General features: G+C 34.9%; 1 protein-coding gene across 1 annotated transcript in view; it reads right to left on the reverse strand.

The window, feature by feature from the left end:
- The window catches only part of LOC111154288 (spermatogenesis associated 5), a 325382-nt gene that overhangs the window by 260984 nt on the left and 40495 nt on the right, over positions 1–23903 (reverse strand). Inside the window, exon 10 of the mRNA XM_022513797.1 lies at positions 20800–20954. Within this exon, the coding sequence (XP_022369505.1) occupies positions 20800–20954 (155 nt within the window). The remainder of the gene's footprint in view (positions 1–20799; positions 20955–23903) is intronic.

Here is a 23903-nt window from a genome sequence, read left to right on the forward strand (position 1 = left end):
TTTGATTGTATTTTTCACTATATTCTTTCCTCAGCCTACAAAACAACCTATCCTGCAACCCTATCCTGCAAAACAACCTTACTTTGATATTGTCTCTATCTAGTGTTCTATCGTCTTTTATCTCACCACTAAACTTTTTGAAAGATAGTTAATATTCCTCTATTCCTACTGTATTTATATCTCCCACTTTATACTTTAAAGTATTTATCTTGCCAAGTAGTAGGAAAGGAGTATAAAAGAATAAAGATAGGGGCGCCTGAGTGGCTTGGTTGGTGAAGCGTCTGCCTTTAGCTCGGGTCATGATCTTAGGGTCCTGGGACTGAGCCCTGCATCGGGTTCCCTGCTCAGCAGAGAGTCTACTTCTCCCTCTGCCCCTCCCCCCTGCTCATGCACATTCTCTCTCAAATAAATAAATAAAATCTTTAACAAAAAAGAAAAAGGATAAAGATAAAACGTTTAAGACTGGTGGGAATCCAGGGAGTTGAGGGAGTTAAACCAGAAGGTCTGTAGCCTTTCAGGAAAACATGAGGCAATGTCATCTGCAGAAATATCAATTAATCTAATAAATACTGACTAAATGCCTATTTCATAATATGCTGGATGCTGGGGACAAAATAGTTCTTGGTCCTACTGAGCTTCCGACCTGACGGAATGCTCCCTTAAAGGGATGTAGTTCCATAATTAGGCAATTCCTATATGGCATGGTGCATGCTATAATCTATAGTCACAGAATTTAAATGCATGGTCAAAAAAAACTTTTCAGAGGTGACACACGAGGTGGGATCTGATAGCACGAGTCAGCTGAAAGTAACAACAGGTGCCATGGGAGGAGAGAGAGTCAAAAAAGCATCATACATTAGAAGAACTAAAAGTAATTCAGTATGACTAGAATTTAGGGAGCCAGGAAAGGACAGAAAGGAGTAGAAACAAAGAAAGTTCACAACAGAGGAAGCTATCAGACCTTGAAGACTCATAAGGCATCAAGAAGTTTAGACCTTATTTTGAGAGATATAAAGAACAAGTTAATCAGGGAAATGACAAGATCAAATTTCTGGAAGATGACTGTGGCTACAAGACAGAGTAGGGATTAGAACTTGGAGGGGACTTCTATAGTAATTCAGATAAGAATTGGTAATTATCTGCACTAAAGTAATAGCAGTGGAGCTATACAGAGGAAAAAAATATTAAAGCTTTATTAAACCATAGTAAACTATATTAAATAAGGCAAGCCAATGAGTTTTAAAAATTAATTAGATCTGAAGAAGGGGTGGTGAAAAAGAACATGGAATCAAGGGTAATAGCCATGATTCAGACTTGGGCAACTAAATAATTGAAAATTACATTAAAAGAGAGGTGCCTGGGTGGCTTACTTGGTTAAGCAACTGCCTTCAGCTCAGGTCATGATCCTGGAGTCCCAGGATCAAGTCCAACATCCAGCTCCCTGCTCAGAGGGGAGTCTGATTCTCCCTCAGACTTCTCCCCTCTCATACTCTCTCTCTCTCATTCTTTCTCTCTCAAATAAATAAATAAAATCCTTAAAAAAAAAAAAAAAGAAAGTTACATTAAAAGAGAAAAAGCAACATGTTTGGAAATTAAGGAATAGTTTCTAATTATTATACTGTGGTTGGAATTTACAAGTGAAATAAATTCAATAAACCAAGAAACGTCTTTTATGTGCTGAACTTCTGTTAGGAACTGTAAGGGCACAAAGATGAATAGGAAAATGTCCTCAAAATTTTATTCTCTAGAAAAAGAAATAAGAAAAGCCACCCTAAAAGACACAGTCTTTGTCTAAAGATATAAAATAGCTGTCTTTACACAAAGTAATGCAAAAACTACTGAAAAAAATATGAAACAGTTCTACAGTTCTCAAACATGTGAGATGGTGAGGACAGACATTTGGAAATTGTGCGTGTATGTGAGTTATGTCAAGGTGTTAGAATGTGAAAATGATAGGAAATGAGTGAAAAAGAAAGGCAATAAAAGAAATTCATCAAAAAACCCACTACTGTGGTCAATCACACAGACAGCTCGCTACAACTAAGTCTAAAGCAGTTTCCTATTGTCCCTTGCCAACTGGCTGCAAGGTGAGCTGCGAGCAATGAAGCTGACCACCTTTCCATGCCACCATCAACCATTCAGAAAAACCAGTAAGTGCCTATCTTATACTCAGTCCCATACCAGGTACCAGTCTACAAAATCCTTGCTCACAGGTTTAAAACACAGTAAATAAAAGATAAAAATAACTTCACTCTAATTACTGCATGGGGAATGAACTTAGTAGAGAAGGTAGTCGAGACTGGATATGGAAGATGCAGTTAGATGGTGGCTTGGAGCAGGATTACAGCAATGAGATGGCAAGGAGGGCCAATTTGGGCATGAGACTGTATTTTGTAGGCAGAACCAATAGGACTTTCTGATTAGAATGTGAGGGAATGAGAGGGATCAGAGGTAACTCCTGAAAAAAAAAATTTGGCAATTCTTACCTCATATGATGTACAGCCTATAAGAAATTACAAAGGACAATATAAAAATTATCTTTTTTCCCAACACCTAAAAATAGCCATTGTTAATGGTACCTTCTAGTCTTTCAAATGTGTGTATGTTTTCACTGAGATCATAATGTATTCACAATTTTATATTCTGTTTTTTTATATCACAGATCTTCCAGTTACTGTATGACTTTGGGTTATTTACTTGCTCTCTCTAAACTTTCTCATCTAGAATATGGGGATAATAAAACCTAAGCTCCAGTTTTGTTGTGAGAATTAAACAGTATAGTTTATATTAATTGCACTTTGCCTGGCACACAGTAACTATTTAATAAATACTAGGTATTAGCTTATTTAAATATCTGAAAGATGATTATAATGAACAGTTATATTTTGAAGGATTAGTGACAAAAGATAAAAGCCAATCAGGCAACTGCATTTGTAGTTTCACGAGCAATCCTGAACTACCATAACTTTTCTATTCTTTAGCTTTGCATCTGATCATTTACATTTCTTAAACTAAAGGTAAATAAGTTTTGCATTTTAATTTAGCACCTAAATGTTAAATAAATGAACAAATAAATGATGAATAAATCTACAGCTAAGATATTAATTCAAAAATGAATATAAATCGGCTTAAAGAGTTTGCTATTGCACAGAAGAATCTTAAAGCATAGAAAGTCATGGGAAAAGTCAGTCTGTCGGAGAAGAATAAATACCAGCATGAAATCAAAAAATCCTAAAACTAGAGCAGGAATTCAAAAACTAGCTGGTTCACTATTCTACCTTCAGACAGCATTTCATCTTTCAACTCTCTCATCTTTCAACAAATACTATTAAATGCTCTTTAGAAAAATAAAAAAGAATTCTGTAACTCTCTTTTAATAAGTTACACTATATCATAACTGCCAGAAAATTATTCCTACAATCTAACTTAAATCAATCCTGATAATAGCTGGGTCCTTTCTTCCTTACTTGGTCCTTATGAAAACAGTGAACAGCTGCTCACATGTGGCCTTATAACTTTTTGAATTAATAATAAAGTTAGAAGTAAAGGAACAGCTGTCAAACAAGTACAGACAGAGCAGCGAGATAAATTTCCCAAGGGAAATGCCCTCCACAAACCTCTTACAGTACTTTCTGGACAAGCATCCATCCAACAATACACAAACCAAAACAAAAACAAAACAAGCCCTCAAAGTGCATACCCACAGAGGCCAAAAGACTTGATCAGGTTTAAAAAAACAAACAAAAACAAGCAAACAAAAAAAACAACTTAGCAAGAAGTTCCACAAGGACAAAGTAAAAATTAATGAACTCAACTGCAGATATTAGGAGATACACTGTGAGAGAGGAATTCAGTAGCTCCAGAGGCACTGACACTGTCTTTACACATTTGTGAGTCAAGATGCTCATATCCGCTACATGCAAAGGTTTATACTGCCAGGTACAAAAAAATTCTTTTCAAAGTGTTATTTTTATAGAAAATATTGTGACAAAGAGTACTTTTCATTTTGTTCTTTCATGCTAACAAGTCCCAGCAGGAGGACAAGAAGCCAGGAGTAGCAAGTGAGTTGGCACCTGTTCAAAATTCTCTGCGTGGTCACATGTTAACATTCAACCAATTCAAATATTATTAAATATTTATTTTATTTAGAAATCATAAACATCTCAAATTACTAAAGATACTAAGTAATGCAGAAAGAAGTAAGTTGGGAAAATCCAACCTCCAAGATCCAAAAGAAAGATCAATACAGTTGCAGATGCTTCTTTAATGGAGGTAAAGCAAAATTAGGAAGCGGTAAGTATTCAAACTGTGCTCTTAGATCTAAGTGAAAATAAATGAAAGCCATTAGCTTTATAGAGTGAAAAGACAAAAAATATTTTCCCCCATGCTTTCAAAACACATTCTATGGAGGTTCTTGGGAAAAAAAAAAAAAAAAGTCAACGTTTCAATTGTACTATAGTGTTATAAACTACAGCCTCTCTCTCTCCACCCAATCCATTAAAAATAAAAACTTCAGAAAAAAAAAAAAATAATAACAGCAAGAAAGACAACGAAGTGAGGACTCCAAAAAGTAAAGTAGGTGAATTGCAAGGGGAAGTACAAATATAGAGAAGTGCTCTGCACAGGGTGGTAAGAGGTGCTGAGTATTCCAAGTATGTTTTCCTTCTCTTTTCTCTCTCCACTCAGTTTTTCCCCCCTCTTCCTGTTTCACACTTGGTTGAAAATACCTACCAATTTCAGAGGTAAGAGTACATGGAGCTTAAAAAGTAGATGAGAAAGAATAAAATAAACTGCACTCCAAAACTTTGCCATTAATTGCAAACTGCCACTAATCTGGGTGATTTTGTCGTTCTTTAGTAAATCACGTTATGGACCTCACTGGAACATATAAAGGCTATGGGAGACAGATGCTCCTATAACTACTAATTAATAAGGAAAACAAATTAAGGCAAAGAAGAAATAAACTAGTCAAGTAAAAAAATTATAGGTATCCTCCCAAATTATAGATATCACGGAAAATACGATCAACTTAAAGGCAAGTGTTTTAACCAAATTTCAAACTGTTTAAATTTCATAATCAGTTGAATGGTTACATTAAAATCTGAGTTCAATTTCTAAAATATCATTACCTTACAATCAAACTTTAATTAGGTTTACTATGATCGTTCTCAGAAAACTGGCTATGCATGAACCTTATAAATACAAGAACATATTAATATTTAAATAAGCCTCCCTTAGATAACAAAACCTTACAAATTAATTCAACTTAAAAATAGATAGGGGTGGCTGGGTGGTTCAGTCAGTTAAGTGACTCCTAATTTTAGCTCTGGTCACAATCTCAGGGTGGTGGGACCAATCCCCACTCCCAGGGTCTCCAGAGCTGGCAGGGAGTCTGCTTGGAGTTCTTGCTCTCCTCTCCCTCTGCCCTTCCCTGTTGTGAGCATGCTCTCTCACTCACGCTACTTCTAAAATAAAGAAATAAATCTTAAAAAAACAAAAAATAGTTACTCGTTTCCAAAATGAGCTTTTAAAACACAACCTACTTTTGCCACAAAAGCAAGTCCAGGAAAAATCTCATAAAAAATGGAAACTTTAAACAAGAAAAAAAAAAAAAAACAGTAGCAGCAACAACAACAAAAAAGAAAACTCACCATGAAAATGATATAAAGTCTCACCTAGAAAATTCTTCATATCTCATTAAAATATTTTATATTTTTTCTAATTTACCAAATTCCTTAAATAATTTAACTGTGAAGAGAAAAAAATGCTTTGAATATTTAAGGAAATTGCTTAGAAAATTCCTGCCATTCTTACTCTGGCATAGCAGAACTGGGAAAAGATAAAGGAAATGAAAAATGTAAGAAGAGAACAAAGAGAAAGGGACTTTTACACACTAGCCCCCCAAACCCAGGTGCTAAACAAGCATAAGTTCTACGAGTTTCTCAAGTGAATTTTCAATTAACCACAGATAATAGGTGACAAAATGTCCCAATACTAATGAAATATAAAAGGAGAAAAAAAAGTTTTAAATAGTAAAAATTTTAAAATGTTTTGTCCTGATTATTGTTCTATGGGAATTACAAGTGAATAATCAAACAGAAGGTCTCTTTTGTTATATATGCATGTATCACCAGGACCTTCTTAAGATAGTGCCTATGTATTGCACATGCTCAATGTCTAGTAAAAGAATAAACTAATAGGCAGACATACTTCCCTTGTATTATTTTAAAAATAAAGTGGCAAGGGGCACCTGGGTGGCTCAGTTGGTTAAGCGACCACCTTCAGCTCAGGAGTCTGAGTCTTGGGAGTCTGAAAATCGAGTCCCGCATCGGGTTCCCTGCTCAGTCTGCTTCTCCCTCTGACCCTCCACTCCTTGGGCTCTCTATCTCTCTCTCACACTCTCTCTCTCAAATAAACAAAATCTTTTAAAAAATAAATAAAGTGGCAAAAGAGGGAGAACTAGCAGGGAGATGGGCTGGTAGGAGGTGAGATGAAAAAACAGAATTAGGAATAAACCAGAATGGGTAGTCAGACCTAATGAAAAAATGTTGCTAACAAGTAAAAGTGTACAAAGGCTATACGTATGCCTTGCATGACATTTTCTAGCCCAGATCTGTCCAAATAGTTGAATCATAAATTCAAACCATTTCCTCTGATCTCCTTTGATGGTTGGTTGACAATAAAAATTTTTGCATAATGGAAAGAAAAACCCACCCCTGCCAAGACTGTACAAAGAGATGCTCCAAATTTTTGTGAAATAGGAAACAAAGGGAGGAGGTCCCTTCTATGTCAGAAAACTGAGCAAACTTGTATAAGCAAATTTCCTAAGGAGCTTCAACTCTGTCTTTTGAGATATAGACCAGAAAGGGAGTTCCAACATGAAAAACCAACGCTGGCCAGAAAGTCAAGATGTTGGGGAAAAAAGATTACTATTGATTTTGGCTTGAGGCAACAGGTATAAGGAGAAAGCCCTGACAGAGGAAAGGGGATATCAGAAAATATTTCTTAGAGCACAGTCCTAATGGCAAATATTGAGAAAAAGAACAAAGAATGTTACCTTATAGTTAAAGCTTGTCTTGGATGCTGAATATGCTACATGTAACAAATGAGGGTATGAATGTTAGTGGGACAGAACAAACTTGGGAACCAGGCCTGAAAGACACAACAAGACAATTCTGGGGAATAAGCTGCCTAGAGAAATGAGACATATATTTTACACATATTGTGGGTTCAGTGAGACAGGTCAAACAAGTCTCAGGAACTAAGCAAGCCTACGTGGTAGACCGTTGAGCAAAACTTGACTCTCCTAGAGTAAAATTTGTTTGTCTTTTATAATTTCTGATAGGTATGGGGGCTCATTTGTTACAAGTATCAACAAGAGAGCCAGACTCCCATAGGTATAGTTGGTAGAGGTTTTAATATCAAATATCCATTCACTTACTCATTTATTCCCTCACTCACTCACTCTGATATATTCATTTTACTGCAAGGTTATTATGTTTGGAATGTCTGGCCAGACTCTAGGAATACAGGTAGGTATACAGAATGAGGTATGAGGAATGAACAAAACTGACACAGTCTCTACATCATTGAACTTACTGTCTGGAAGAAGAGGAAGACATTAAAAAAGTGCATTAACAATTGAATAACATAAAAGAAGAGATGCATATGAGGATAATGGCAGAATCATACTGAGGGACCTGAGTTTTACTCTAGATTCTAATCTGATAAAAGAGACTCATTTTAGCTTCCCTAATCTGTGACTTGAGCAGTTACTACTCTCCTTCCTGGCTTCCTTTCTTTGCTATCGCTAGGCAAATCTAAAGTTGTGTACATTAGACATCCTGACACTTTACTGAAAAAAGCAAAGTAGTAAGACAGTTAAATATGGATTAAAAACAACAACAACAAGAAAGAAAAAAGAAAACAAAAAAACCCCACGGAGAACAAATTCTGCATATGAGCAGCACATCCACCTAAAATCTAGTTAAGTACTCATGAGGGGCTGAGGGATTTTTAAATCAGATAATTAAATGTTCAAAATTAATAATACATCCTTGTCAAGCCGGGATGAAAATGGCCTCTCACCTCAGTGGCAATCCTCTCTAAATCCCTTAATATCCTATATCCTATATCCTATAATAAAAATAGCAGCCAAACTCAAATTGAGGGGCATTCTACAAAACACCTGACCTTATACTCATCACTGTCAAGGCCATCAAAAACAAGCTAAAAATAAATGGTGTCACAGCCCAGGGAAGCCTAAGGAGACATGATAACTAAATGTAATATGATAACCTAGATGGAATCCTGAAATACACAAAGGACGTTAAGAAAAAAACTAACGAAAGCCAAATAACGCATGGAGTTAGTAAGTACAGTGTTGAAAAAGGTTTAATCCTGAAGGCCTGGGTTACTTAAACCCTGTCCATTCTAAGGAAATACCAGTCTTTAAGACTGGCCATTGGCACCCTTCTGGGAGATAATCTCTGGCCTTTTAAATATTGTGCCTGATAAGAGTGATTTTGTACATGAAGCCTTGGGCTAATGTATACCAGTTTGACCAGATAAGCTTACTCTGACAATGTGATTTAAGAACAACCGTTTTTGCTCCAGAAAGGGCTGGAATTTAAGTAGCTAAGTCAGACATGCAAGTGGTGTATGGCTACATGACTGACCTCCAATAAAACCCTGGACACCAAAATTCAGATGATTCTCCCTGGTCAATAACACTTTACACATATTGTCACATCATTTCAGGTAGAATTAAGTATGCTCCCATGTGACTCCATTGTGAGAGGACACCTAGAAGCTTGTGCCTAATTTCTCTGACTTCACCCCATGGGTCTTTTCCCTTTGCTGATATTGATCTGTATCCTTTCACTGTAATAAACCATAACCATAACTATAACGGCTTTTGAGTCCAGTCAGTCATCATAGTGAATGAAGCCTGAAGATGTTCTTGGGGCTCCCCAACAAAGACAGATAGATGATTACATCATAATAAATTCAGAATTCTCTAGAACTCATATTCTCACATACTCCAGTCCTACCTCGTAGTACCCATCTATAGCCCTGGACATCAGGAAAAAACTCTTATCTCAGGCCTTTAAACTTATTATTTTTTTTAAATTTACCTCCAGCTTATAGTGGAGTTCTCAGACATCTGCTAATTTTCAGATTAAGTTTAATCACTCTACCGTATTTTTCCTACTTTAGCATCATATCCCATTCGACTTGATAGCACTGGTCTTTCTATTGGGTCAAAACCAGAAGGTTCATTCTTAATACCCAAAACAAAACAAACAAACAAAAACAAGCTACATAAAAAACTACAAAGCATTTCTCTGAAAAGTACATGAACTTCTGATGCAGTTTTAACATGGGACATTGAACACATTCCACCCTGTGGGCTGGATATAAATCATTAAATATGAGACACTTTTAAAAAACTGCCAAATAAGGATGTCTGGGTGGCTCAGCCAGTTAAGCATCTGCTTTTGGCTCAGGTCATGATCCCAGAGTTCTGGGATCCAGTCCTGCATCCGGGCTCCTTGCTTAGCAGGGAGCCTGCTTCTCCCTCTGCCTGCTGCTCTCCTACTTGTGTGTTCTCTCTTCCTCCCATTCTCTCTTTCTCACAAATAAATAAATAAAAATCTTTAAAAAAACAAAGAAACAAAAAAACCCTGCCAAAGAGAGACCTTTGTTTCTGGCCAGTGAGTAAAAGAGATAAGATTTACATTTCTGTCTGAAAAAGAAAACAAACAAACAAACAAAAAAATCTGAAGATACTGACAAAATACGCGAAACATTAATTCTCAGAACACAACAACAAAGGACAATGATCCCTAAGAGAAAGGAAACCAATGAGCTGCCTGGAAAAAGGTCACAGGTTATAGTAATGAAGAGGAAACATAGGCAGAACCCACAGGCTCCCTGAGATGAAAAGATAAAGGTAGGAGCATAGGGAAGCCAGAGGCTAGGTATCACAGAGCAGAGGATTAGAGAGATAAAAGAAGTCCACAGGGAGAGAAATCCTGAATTCTGATGAGGGTCTCCTTCATATATCTTATTATCAGTGTAAACATGTGAGAAAAACAAAATGAAGCAGGGTAGGTTGTGTGAGAGGAGCCAAAGACCCAAAAGGAATAGAAGGAATAGTGTCTACTCTCAACAGAAACCTCATAATTCCCCAGGCATTAGGTAGAGTACCAGAAAGGATCTTATCCCAGTACTAGGGAAAAATTAACCTTAGAGAGAACACTGCCCTGGTCCTACCTAAGAAAATTTAAAGGCAAGATGCACACCCCACCCCACCCCCCAAATAATCAAGCTATTTCCAAGTAACATAACCACATCTCAGAACAAACTTCAGGAGTATTTTTATGAATATAAAAATTATCCAGGTGCCAATAAGGTAAAATTCAAAATTTCTGGAATTTAATAAAAAAGTACCAGGCATACAAAGAAGCAGGAAAAGACAGCCCATAAGAAGATGATCAATAACTTGAAGCTGATCCAGAAATTACAGATGACAGAATAAAGACATTAAAACAGTTGTTATAAATGTATTCCGTATGTTCAAATAAAGGAAACACTGACAACACTAAGCAGAAAAAAATAAAAGGGTTAAAATCAAATTTCTAGAGAAGAAACTAATTTAATGTGTATAATTTAAAAAATGCAATGGATAAGCCTAATAGTAGATTAGATATTTCGGTGGGGGGGTGGGTGGTAAAACAGATTAGTGAACTGGTAGACACAACAACAGACATTAAAAAAGGAGAAAAATTTTAAAAAATGTATACAACGTTACTGAACTTCAGGACAATCTCAGGCAGACAAATGTACATATATTTTGAGCTCTAGTGAGGGAGGGAGGCAAGAAACAAACTAAATATAAAAAACAATGGCCAAGTTTTTTCCCCCCAAAATTTGATTAAAACTATAGACCCACACATACAAGATCATCAATGAACCAGCATAAGAAAGATGAAGAAAACTACCAAGGCACAGGATAATTGAATTGCTTAAAACCAGTGATAAAGAGGAAATATTAAAAGCAAACAGAGGAAAAAAGATATATCACATATGGAAAACAAAGAAAATGGAGACAACAGATTTCTTTTCAAAATGACTGCAAGAAAGAAAGAAGAGTGGAGCAAAAGCAACTTGGGGGGAAATGAGAAATAAAAGATAGGACATCATACTGATCCTGCAGACAGTAAAATGATAACAACAGAAATCTATAAATGACTAACTCCATCAATCCAACTATTAAGGCAAATGGATCAATTCCTTAAAAGATACAAACTATCAAAACTCACTCAAGAAAAAAAAAAAACAACTTGAATAGTCCTATATTTATTAAAAAATTAAATTGTACTTATGTCTTCCAAATAATGAAAATTCTAGGCCCAGATGGTTTCAGTGGAGTACATTTAAGGAAATAATATTAATTCTACACAATTTCTTCCAACACATATATGATGAGAACACTTTCCAACTCATTTCATAATGCCAGCATTTCCCTAACACCAAAACCAGATTAAAAAACTACATAAAATAACTACAGAACATTATCTCTCATAAACATGTATGTAAAAATTCTTAATAAAATACTAGCAAATAAAATCCAGCAATTATATAAAAAGGGTATGATATCACAGTCAAGTGAAATTAATCCAGAAATACAAGACTAATTCAACACTGAAAATCAATGTAATTCACTATATTGACAAACTAAAAAAACACATTATGATCATTTCAAAGGTGCTGAAAATGCATTCAACAGAATTCAACATCCATTCAGGATTAAAAAAAAAAAAAACTGTCAGCAAACTAAAAATAAAAAGGAACTTAATAAAGAACTTCTTAAGAAAATAAAAGCTTAACATAATAATTAATGACGAGGGAAGGAAATAAAGAGTCATTTTCAATAGGTATGGAGTTTCAGTTTGGGAGAGGAAAAGGTTGTGGAAATCTGGAGATGGATGCTGGTAATGACTGCACAGCAATGAAAGCATACTTCATGCTACCAAATTATACATTTAAAATTGTTAAAATGGTAAATTTTCTGTTATGTATATTTTATCACAGGTTAAAACAACAACAACAACACTTTTCCCATACTGGGTTTTCACGGCTGCAGGCTATAACCATAGTTTCTATAATGCTATGGTTACAAACACAGAGCAGGGTTAACCCTAGCTGGGGGAGAAGGGGGGGGGGTTAAAATTACTAAAGACCTAAATGTAAAAGCTAAAACTACAAACTCTTAAAATATAAGATAAATCTTCATGACCTTGGATTTGGCAATGGTTTCTCAAATGTGGTACCAAAGTACCAAAAGCAAAAAAGTACACTGGACTTCATCAAAATTAAAAACTTGTGCCTCCAAAGTAACTACCAGAAAAATAAAAGAAGCAGTGAATGAGAGAAAATATTGCAAATCATACATATCTGATATCAGGTATCACATATCAGATAAAAGACTTTATCCAGAATATATAAGAATTCTTACTACTCAATAATAAAAAGACAAATAACCCAATTAAAAATGGGCAAAGGATCTCAAGAGACATTTCTTCAAAGAATATACACACAATGGCCAATAGGCAAATGAAAAGATGCTCAAAATCATTAGCCTTTAACGAAATGCAGATCAAAAACTACAATGAGCTATTATTTCACACCCACTAAGCAACAACACTGGATACACTGCCGGTAGAAACAGAAAATGGTGTAGCCACTTTGGAAAACTTAGTTCCTCAAAAGGTTAAACACAGAATCACCAATGATCCAGCAATTCTACTATTAGATATAGATCCAAAAGAATTGAAAAGAGTTGCTCAAACAAAAACTTGTACACAAATGTTCAAATGCAGCTTTAAGGGACACCTAGGTGGCTCAGTGACTTGAGCCTCTGCCTTCGGCTCAGGTCATGATCTCAGCATCCTGGGATTGAGCCCAGCATTGGGCTCTCTGCTCAGCAGGGAACATGCTTCCTCCTCTCTGTCTCTGCCTGCTCTCTGCCTACTTGTGATCTCTCTCTGTCAAATAAATAAATAAAATCTTAAAAAAAAAAAAAGAAATTAAAAAACAACAACAACAACAAATGCAGCTTTAATTATGATAGCCAAAAAGCAGACGCAATCCAAATGTCTATGAATGGATAAATCAATTTGCTACATCCATAAAAATGAATATTATATGGCAATAAAAAGCAATAAAGTACTAATAATGATGCATGGATGAACCTCAAAAGTTTTATACTAAGCGAAAGAAATGAGTCACAAAGAATCAAATATCTTATATTTCATTTACATGAAATGTCTAGAATAGGCAAATCTATAGAGATATAAAGTAGATAAATGTTTGTCCAAGGCTGGTGAGGATGGGCAGGTTGGAAGATGATGGGTAAAGGGTATAGGGCTTCCTTTTGGGATGATAAAAATGTTCTAAAATTGACTGCAGTAATGGCTGTACAGTACTTTAAATATACTAGACCATGAAAATATACACTTTAAATAGTTGAATTGATATGTGAATTGTATCTCAATAAAGCTATTACCAAAAAAACAAATAAACATATATTTATATGGAAGGCTAAAAGAACTATTACTGAAAAATAAGAACCTTTATAAACCAAATCCTTCACAAAACATTCTGTCATTTAACAAACTTCTATTATTTAGTTATTACCATTTGCCAGCAGTGGGGATACAAACGTAACAAGACAAAAGGTCCGCAGGGATATATGTGTATTTTGTGTGTGTGTATGAAAGGGATCACATTACAAGATCTTTGCTAACTGAGAGATCAGAAAACAATTTTTCAGGCAGAGAAGACAACAGATGCAAAACAGGAGTGGTTCAACAGGAGAGCATAATAGCAGAACAAAGTGAAGGAGGCATGAACCAGGTTACAAATAGTAAGCTAAAGAGCTTGGACTTCATTCTAGAAATGATCAACAGGTAGTCACGCTGATGGCTTTTAAGCCAGATCAGTAATTTCTGTTGGGAAAAATTACTCAATGAAGTGTTGGGAGTGACTGATTAAAGGACAAGATCAGATGTGTGTGCAATTCTGTACAAGGTGAAGCAAAGATGTGTAGTTCTGCAAATGAACCGTATCAAACCTACCGATGAGTTCCTTTACACTAAATGAAAATCGGTGTTTTTAGCAAACACTAATCAAGTATTTACTGAGTACCAACCAACTATAATATACAAGTGCAGCAGATGCCTCCATGATAATCTCAACATTATTTATAAATTCAAAAGAAGGCACACATCAGAAACAGCAAATTAAGTGCTTTCTTTCCTTCTGTCATCTGAAAGGAAGAGTGATTTCACCAAAGTTAACCAGGATCAGTGCTGAGAACAGAAACTGTTGATCTTTACACTAACTTTTGTATCTCTCTCATTCCTCCTCTACACTATAAGCCTGAGAAAAGTAAGGTATTAAAAAAAAGTGGAGTGAAAGAGTTAAACTTCTAAAATATTTAATACAGTTAAAAGTACAATCTTGATTTTGGCACAGAGTATTTCCTGGTTAAAAGTAATCTACTTTCCTAAATGTGCTTTCCTATTCAATTGTTATTACTTAAAACTATAAAATGCACAAGAGAAGTTGGCAGGGAAGACTGGGATCTTGGGAGTGATAGAAGACACTCTTCTGTCTAGACAACAAGAAGCAAAATCAAAAGAAACCGAATTCAAAAGCCCTGCCAAGCACCAATATGGAATTAATAGAATTTCCACAGGTTGTATATCTATTCCAAAAAAAGCAATCTGTTATTTGGTAAAGCATCACAAAATCCTCAATCCTTTGAAACTGTAAAAAATAAAGAACATAGAGAATACAAGTACTGTTTTTAAAGAATAGAAACTCAAATTCCTTCTAATTATCCTGAGGGTACATTGAAGAATGAAATGTAATTATGGTCAATTAAACTATTTAACTCAAATCTCTGCACAAGAAAAGTAATGCTAATGAGCTCATCCTATGAAATTCAACTGCCTTGTCACATTCTGATGTTCTATTCTCATCTGAAAAGATGCCAAATGAAAATACATCAGTAAATTTTGAATATGTAATTAGTGAGACAGTCTTTTGATTATTCATATAATTGTTTGCTACTTTTAAAAATGAGAGTAAATGAGGTACGTTTATTTAACTAATGACATTCTGTAAACACTCAACTTGACTGTAATGCTTCTAATGCTAGGTAACTAGACCGCCACTCCACCTCTAAGTTTAACCTGGATCCAAGCTTACAAAGAAGTTTAAGGCTATACAATTAGTCTTGAGACTCTGGTTGCAGTTAACTTTATAAAAGTGGGTTCACATGAAAGTAGAGCCCTCTCTTTTTATTGGCTTTTAGCTTATTCTGAACCAAATGTCCAAATTCTGAACACCGCAGTCCAAAAGCAATACCGAAAGTATAAAGATGGATTATTTCCAAATCATGAAACAACCTGAAGCTATATAAAATGAAACAGGGAAAGCCAGGGGGTATGGGTGGGGATGGTTTAGGATGCATAAATGAATTAAACTTGATGGTAATCAATCTGTATATATTTGGTTAGGAATGCCATTTATCAGTGATAATTTCTATGGTATATATCAAATGACTTATTGCAAAGATAATATATAAATACAACTATTAAAAGCACTGTATTTTTTTTTTTTTTGGTTTCCTTAATAAAAAGAGAATTTTCAATAGATCAAGAAAGCAGCATGTTTTGGCAGAAAATATAAAGGACTACTTTGTATCCTTCCAGAATAGACAGCTTAGCACAATTACTTGCAACTTTATTCCAAAGCTGTTAAATTCACCAAACAAACAGTTAAGTTAAAATTCACTAAGGTTAAAATTCACCAAAGAAACAGTTTGCTTTATAAAATATGAAGAATCTGAAGAATGTTACATGAAGGTAATAATTTACTAAATTATACTTTAGTACAGAAGAAGGATGCAATATTTAAATATATGTGAATCTATCTGGGTTTTTTCATGACAATTACAGTTTTCACTTGTCCACTGAACAAATATTAATTGGACATCTATTATGTACTAGGAAAAAAATAAAAGGACAAAAATAAAAAGTAAGAACTTCTCTCATGGAACTTAAAAATCCCATGAAAAAAAAATCATCCAATTTACACCTGTTATCTAAAAATTAAACATTTTTATAGGAAGGAGAAGATATAAATTGATAGTTCTTTCTCATTTTCTTTTTTTAATCTTTTTTTAAAGGACTATTACTTTTTTTTAAAAGTATTACTCTTCATAATGAAAAAGATCTTTTCAGTCAAGAAAATGAACTCTAGTGGCAAATAAAATAGAAAAGGAGTAAAGTAAAAATAAAATGAGATTTTTTTAAACTCTTTATAATTTTAAATTTTTAACTGCATAATTATAGATTAAGACAATCTTTATGGGGGAAAAAAGAGCTTAATAACATTTGTCCCAAGCTTTAAAACCACATATTTTAGTGTGGTAATTCCACTTCTAGGAATCATAGGTGCAAAGACTTGGATACAAATGTGTGTATAATCGGGGGCACCTGGGTGGCTCAGTGGGTTAAACCCTCTGCCTTTGGCTCAGGTCATGATCCCAGGGTCCTGGGATCGAGCCCCACATCGGGCTCTCTGCTCAGCGGGGAGCCTGCTTCCTCCCCTCTCTCTCTCTCCCTGTTTCTCTGCCTACTTATGATCTCTGTCTAAAAATAAATTAAAAAAAAAAAAAATCTTCAAATTCTAACACCTTTAAAAAAAAAAAAACAAAAAAAAAACCAAATGTGTGTATAATCGTAGTAGAGAAAAACAGAAAAAAACCCAGATATTTGATAATGGAAGAAGCATAAAATAATTACAGTTTATCCACAAAACAGTCTATTATATAGTCATTAAAAAGATGTTTGTTGAGAAATTTTAAAGTAAAATGTTTACCATATAATTTTAAGTGAATAAGGCAAAATATAAAACCATATGTATCCTAAGATTAACTATATGCACAGAAAAACAACCTATCAAAATTTCAAAAATCTACTGGAACTATAATAAAATGTTAACAGTTGCTATTTCTAGGTGAAAAATTGAAATTTCAAAATTCATGGTGGCATAGTCAAAGATTCTGAGGATTCCTGTGGTAAAGAAATATATTTGATTTTAATTACCAATCAACTGTAAAATATATGTGACTTTTAATACACCAACTGGTATAACCACCAATTCACAAAGTCCACAAAAAGGAAACATTACATTTAAGTAAGTGGCTAATACTTGTGGTGTCCTGAAATTAATAATGCATTATAATCTTAAAATGAGAATATAACCAGGCCAAATGTGATTTACAAATTTTAATTTCACACACTGAAATCTTTTCTCAAAAGATGTTGAATGCTCAATTTACTATTAAAAAATGTTCACAATTAACTACCGACTTGAAACAGGTTTTCTATAGCAAAGTTAGCAAAGTTACTACAAGTAAAAGTACTAAACCACCTGCAAAAAAAATTTGGAGATATTTTTGTCAATGTAATAGTCTGAAAGCAGAAGAGTAAAGTTTAGGAATCCAATTACAGAAATGTTAATTTCTCAGGAAAATTTTTACAATCTGAAGTGAACATAAAAAGCAATGTAAAAAAGTATTTTGACTAGGGCTAATCACTCTGGAGCTCATGAGTAACATCACACTACACCATGGCCTTACGCCAAGTAATAAAGTACCAAATGGAAAATGGCACAAGTCCATGGATTGTAAATACTGTATCAAAAGAAAATAAAGGGAAAAAAAATCTTTCATTAGAGCAATTAAAAATGCAGTTGCAGTACCAGTTCCTGTGATGAATAAATCAGTTCAGCGATTCCAAGAGTGGATAGCCACTGTTAAAACACATTCTCCATTGGCACTAATTTTAAGTTTAAAAAACTTAACTGTGTTTCTTTAGTTCCTAAACTTTTTTAAACACTAAAGTGTTTTTGGATAGTGTAGTTGGTTTATAACCCTATCACCTGAAATTTTCGCATGTGGCATTTGATGACTTCTACTTGACCCATTATATTATGCGATAAATACAGGTAAATACTATGAGTAAAAGTATTCATACCAATGTGCCCAAACTTAAGACCATAAATTCCAAAGAAATGAAAATCTTCTACTAATCCAACATCTATCATTCATTATTCCATAATTCCAGTTGTCAAATTATTCATACTAAATGAGCACATTGTGTTACACAGCTTTGGTAAACCCCCAATGTTAAGCTGTAAATTCATCAGTGAATTTGAAAAACTTTCAAAAAGAATTTAAAATCACCTAAAGTTGCCTAAACTAGAAGCTAGTCCTTAGGGATGTTCCTATCTCCAGGGCATTGTTTCTCACCTTAATTTACAAAACAATCGTGTTCTATAAGAAGTCAACAAACGTCTTTGCCACTGAAGATTTTGCTAACTACCATAAAAAGTTGCTCAGAACAACAAACATTCGTTATTTCTGACAATTCTAAGAGTTAATTGGGTGGCTCCTCTGGTCTGGGTAAACTTCTGATCTGGGGTGAGATAGTTTAGCATGGTGTCTATCAGATGTGTGACCACTGGCAGGGTGACCGAAAGGAGGGGATTTCAGATAAGAGGGCTCACTTCCGCTCCACATGGTCTCTCATCCTCCAACAAACTACCACAGTTTTCTTAGCATAACTAATTCAGGGTTTCAAAGAGCAGCAAGAAAAGGCAAGCCCCAGTGCTTTCAAGCCTGATTGCATCATGATGGTTAATATTCTATTAGCCAAAGCAAGTTACATGGCCAAGTACAAATTCAAAGGATGGAAAACTTGACTTCATCTCTTTTATGGTAGGAGCTACAAAGTTGCTGTGCAAAAAGGGCAAACATACAGTGATGGGAAGAATCTGCAGTCATTTTTTGCAATCTACCATATTGTAAAATGCAGAAGGTATCTGCTCTACAGGGTCCATGGCCAAATAAGTTTCCATAACAGCTCTCTTTTGACAATGAAAAGCTCTGCAGCAAAGAAATATAACTGATTTTATTAAAACAGCATTTCCAAGACTTATGTGGCCACAAAACACATTTTCCAAGAACACTTTTAAAAGTAAAAACAAAAAAAGCAAAACAACAAAAAAAGGAGAAAACAAATCCACTGACTTCTTCCCCACTATATCATTCCATAGACTGTATTTATTCCACAGAATTAATATCTTTGTAGTCTCTTTAAGTTTGTTGTGTACTTTTGTTTTAGCTTGCAGCAATTAAAAAACATTAGTTCATGACCAAGATAACTATTAATATATACACAATGGGCACAATGGGGCAAAGGGCACAAAACTATGCCTGACTCTCTAACAAGGCTCTAAGTTTTCAAATAACTGTAATGTTAGAGCTTTTACAAGGGAGTATCTCAGAAGCAGTAAGACTAACTCAAAAAAGAAAAACTAATGGAGTGATATGATTGAAGCAGAGGGAAAGAATAGTCACAAAATTCCATTCTTCCATCAGAGCTCTCCTAAAACTGGCACAGAGCAATCGATAAACTTTCCTCAAGCTACGCTAAGATATAAAACTCTTGATGATCAAGCCAAATTTAACAGTCTATCCCCTATCCCAATATGACACAGGACATGCCATCAATGCTTTGTTTCAATGTTCATTTTCCAGAAATATTCATATATTCAAAGAGAACTAAAAGGCCATTTTTTTCCCCAGAATGTTAGGCCCACTCAGGTGATAACTTAGCAGATGATTCACCCATAAAAGGTAGTTTCTGTTGCCCTTGTGGTGATTTGACTGTGAACTTTGCAAAGCATGTGTCAATGATGAAGAAAACATAAAGGAACCTAAGGAAACATCAGGCATCAATAGTAGAGGCATCATAACTAGAAGACTTTTTATTTTTGTTCTAAAATTAGCCTAGTAGACATTTTCTTATAAGACTAAATACACAATTAGCATACAACCCAACAGTTGTACTCTTGTGCATTTATTCCAGAGAAATAAAAATTTACATTAACATAATACCTGCACATGACTGTCCATAGCAGGTTTAATCATAAATGCCCCAAACTAGAAACAGACCAGATGGCCTTCAACAGACGAATGGTTAAACAAACTATAATACAGTCATACCATGACAATACTACTCAGCAATAGAAAGCAACAAACTACTGTTGCACACAGCAACTTGGATGAATCTCCTGGGAATTATGATAAATGGGGAAAAACCAATACCAAATGCTTGCTACTATACAATTCCATTTTACGGTACTTCTAAAATGACTTAATTTTAGAAATGGGTATAGGAACAAGCTAAGTATGGCTACAAAGGGGCAAAGCAAGGGATCATTGTGGTGATGGAACTATTCAGTATCTTGATTCTGGTGATGGACACACAAATCTTTATAAGTAATAAAACTGCATAGAACTAAACACACACACACACACACACACACACACACACACACACACACGTACAAGTAACACCGTGGAAATCTGAATAAGTTCAGTGATTATATCAATATGAATACACTGCTTGTGATACTGTAGTACTGTTTATAAGATGTTACCATGGGGGGGGGGAGTGAGTGAAGAATACACAGGATTTCCCTAAAGTATGTCTTACAACTACACTGAAGCTCCAATTACATCCATAAAAATTTTAATTTTAAAAAAGTGTTTTTTGAAGTTTAGTCTAAGCAGTTGTTTCCCTGGAGTCTCAGTTTCTTCTAGAATTCTATTCAAACAGTGTAGCTAGCATGGGAGCACAAATGACTTACATTTGGTACATCAATTGCTACTTCCCTCATCGCACTGGGCCTGATGTCATTCATCCCCTCTAAGAAATCATTCAGAGTAATCTTCACCAGCCCAGCCATCTTGCTATCAGAGAGATTAGGCTGTTTCTTCAGGACTCTCCGTAAGGCATGGAGACCTGTAAAGAGAAAAGTAATACAAGATTTATCTTCTGCCCCATAAATACAGACTGAATCATTACCAAAAAACTAATAATAAACCCAAATTTCACACATATTATAGCATTTAAAATTGTTTGTGCTTGTGTGTATATATGGAGGTGGGGTAGGTGCCTGAAGAATATGGGAGATGAAGGCAAAAATCCAAATGCTTAGTTTGGGCAGTAAAAATATGACAAACTGATATGAAATATGAAAAGACAGATACTTCATAAACATGAAATAAAGCTTACCAAAAAAATCCACAAAAAAGACCACAAGGAGTTATCTAAATAACCTAGGGAATAACACAACTCTTGCTTCTGCCCTTTTTATTAATGCATTCAACCCAGAGTTATAAATTTTGTAAGGTATTGGCAGAATATCTTAAAGGAAATATTCAGCTGGCAGCTGGAAATGTGGTTTTGGAACTCAAGAAAGAATCAGACTTTAGAGTTGCGTGCATACACATGAGATCTGATATTACAGGAACAGGAGAGACCTATAAAAAGAGCCTAGAAAGAGACCAGTGATGAAAAAATGAGAGCTAAAGTCTCAATCTTAAGAAAGCCCATCATTTGAAAAGCATAAGAAATGATGGTTTTTAAAAAGGACAGAATACAAAGAGATGGAGGAGTAGAATCAGAATAGTAAAATACTGCAGGAGCCAAAAAGATGTTCAACCACGTCAAATGTAGAGAAATCAAGAATAGCTTAAAAGAACTCATGCTGACCTGGAAAGTGACAGATGCAAATTCTTTATTTTTGCTATTTGCTTTCAGTTTAAACACTAACAGAACTAAACATCCTAATTCCCCTTCCTTCATAGCTAAGTTGCCAGATTTAGAGCCCTTTGACCTGTGACAAAGACCTCTAGGCAGCAGAGTCCCTATCTATGTGCTCTTTGCCTGAGAGTCTTTAATAAAGTGAGACTTTTGTGTTCCAGTGAATGATGAAGGTCCACTTAGAATTCCGGTCTCAGACACCCCTTAGAAATTCAGTCTGAATACCCGAACTTGTCCTGGGACACCAGCTAGCTCCATCATGTTAAAGATCTTTTGTCTAAAACATGGATGCTATGCCTCCATGAATTTTTTACAAAGATAAAAAGATATCATAACTATCATTTTACTTGCTTTCATATATTTGAACTTTTATAGAGAAACAGAAGCATTGATGCAAAGAGGGCAGACACAAACTCCCAAAACAGAAGGTTAGGTATGTTTGACTAGTAAGAAAAAAATGAATACCTCAACGATAGACAGAAAATCAATCTATAGCAATCTTTCCCAGGAAACTATCAGTGTGAATCTAATATTCATGGAGGGCTCGGAAATAGTAAGCTAACCTGCAAAAACAGCTACATAAGAAGAAACTGAAGATACACATTAAAAAAAAAAATCATTATTTTCTAGAGAAAATGTCTTAGGTCATCTTACAAACACCCAGTTGGTTTTTCTGCCTTCCAAAATGCTGAAAGATAATTCTTTACATCACTCTAGCATTTCTGCTTATCTTTGAGCAAAAGCACTGTCTCTGTTCCAGATATATTTTCAAGGAGGTTTGTACACATGAAGATAGACTGTCTCCCTGCAAAGCAAACAGCAGACATGCTTACTGTCTGGTACAAAAGATTCAGGTTCCCTGAATTCAGGATTCTCCTCCTATAATGTCTCGTCTGGAAACAGAAGACACCTAGCTCTCTTCATGTCACTCTGTGAAAAATGAGGCTCAAGGAACTAGTTCAAATGCTGCTGCTCTGGCTACTTCTGTTGCTATAGTATTCTGGCCTTTGACTATGACCCAGGATTTCTTTTTTTTTCTTTTTTAAATAGGTCCTATGCCCAACATGGGGCCTGAACTCACAATCCCAAGATCAAGAATCACATGCTCCACTGACTGAGCCTGCGAGGCACCCCATGACCCAGGAATATTGTATCTTCTGCAAGCACTTGGAAAACTTACTAGCTTGCAGGCAGAGTATAAAAGTTCAGACCTTCACAACTCTCGACACAAAAATAAAAGTTAATATTAAATTAGGTTGTTTCATTGCCTAACATACCTTCTAGTTAAATGGTACAGTAGCGTAAAAGAAACCTAAACGGATAAAACTAGAGTAACTAAAGTGCTGTGTTGTATTAAGCAGCACGTTGGTGGCCCAAAAGAACTTAAGAAATTCCTATAAATCTTACATAAATGGAAGTAATCAAAAGAATCTGACTCTTCTTCATGTCTCAAATGGCTCTCTAGCAATACTGGTCAACATTTTTAATTTAAACCAGATACCTCACTCTTACCAGAACAGAGATACTAAAAACTGAAACAAAGGAAGCAGTCAAATAATTTCCCTGCCACATTTGTGACATGTAAGCATAAAGCTTGACAAAAAGATCACTTATTTTCATGTGAGGAAGGGGTTTGGAAAAAAGACAATATACGGTTAAAGCATTTACAATAAGAATATATTTATAAACTAGCAAAACATCTGTGATTTCAAATGCAAACTACAGAATTTAGAGCTAGACAAAAGTTTCCACATCTATGAAGATAGCAAAAAAAAGAGAAGTAATTCCCAAAGACAGAAAAGGTGAAAAAATAAAGACAGGAGTTTTCAAAAGTTAAGAAATAGTAAAATAGAAAAACTGATTTTGTGATGAACATATCCAAATGATAGATAACATATATTTACTTACTATTTCTCAAATAAATTTAAAATTAAAAGATGAAAGTGAGCCACTACAGAGCATATGAATCAAGAGTTGAAAAATAAAGTTTTGAAGTAAAGTCATTCAAGCTAGTAAAGACAGAAGATTAAATCCAAGCACTTTCTTTTGCTCCCTCCCAAACCCCCACTACAGTGAGTATAAGGGGATTTTTTAAAGAGACAAACCTGGAACGGCATATAGGAGAGAAACAATAAAATAGCAACA

The sequence above is a fragment of the Enhydra lutris genome, unplaced genomic scaffold, assembly GCF_002288905.1.
Source record: "Enhydra lutris kenyoni isolate GAN:26980312 unplaced genomic scaffold, ASM228890v2 scaffoldscaffold3, whole genome shotgun sequence".
NCBI classification, from domain to species: domain Eukaryota; kingdom Metazoa; phylum Chordata; class Mammalia; order Carnivora; family Mustelidae; genus Enhydra; species Enhydra lutris.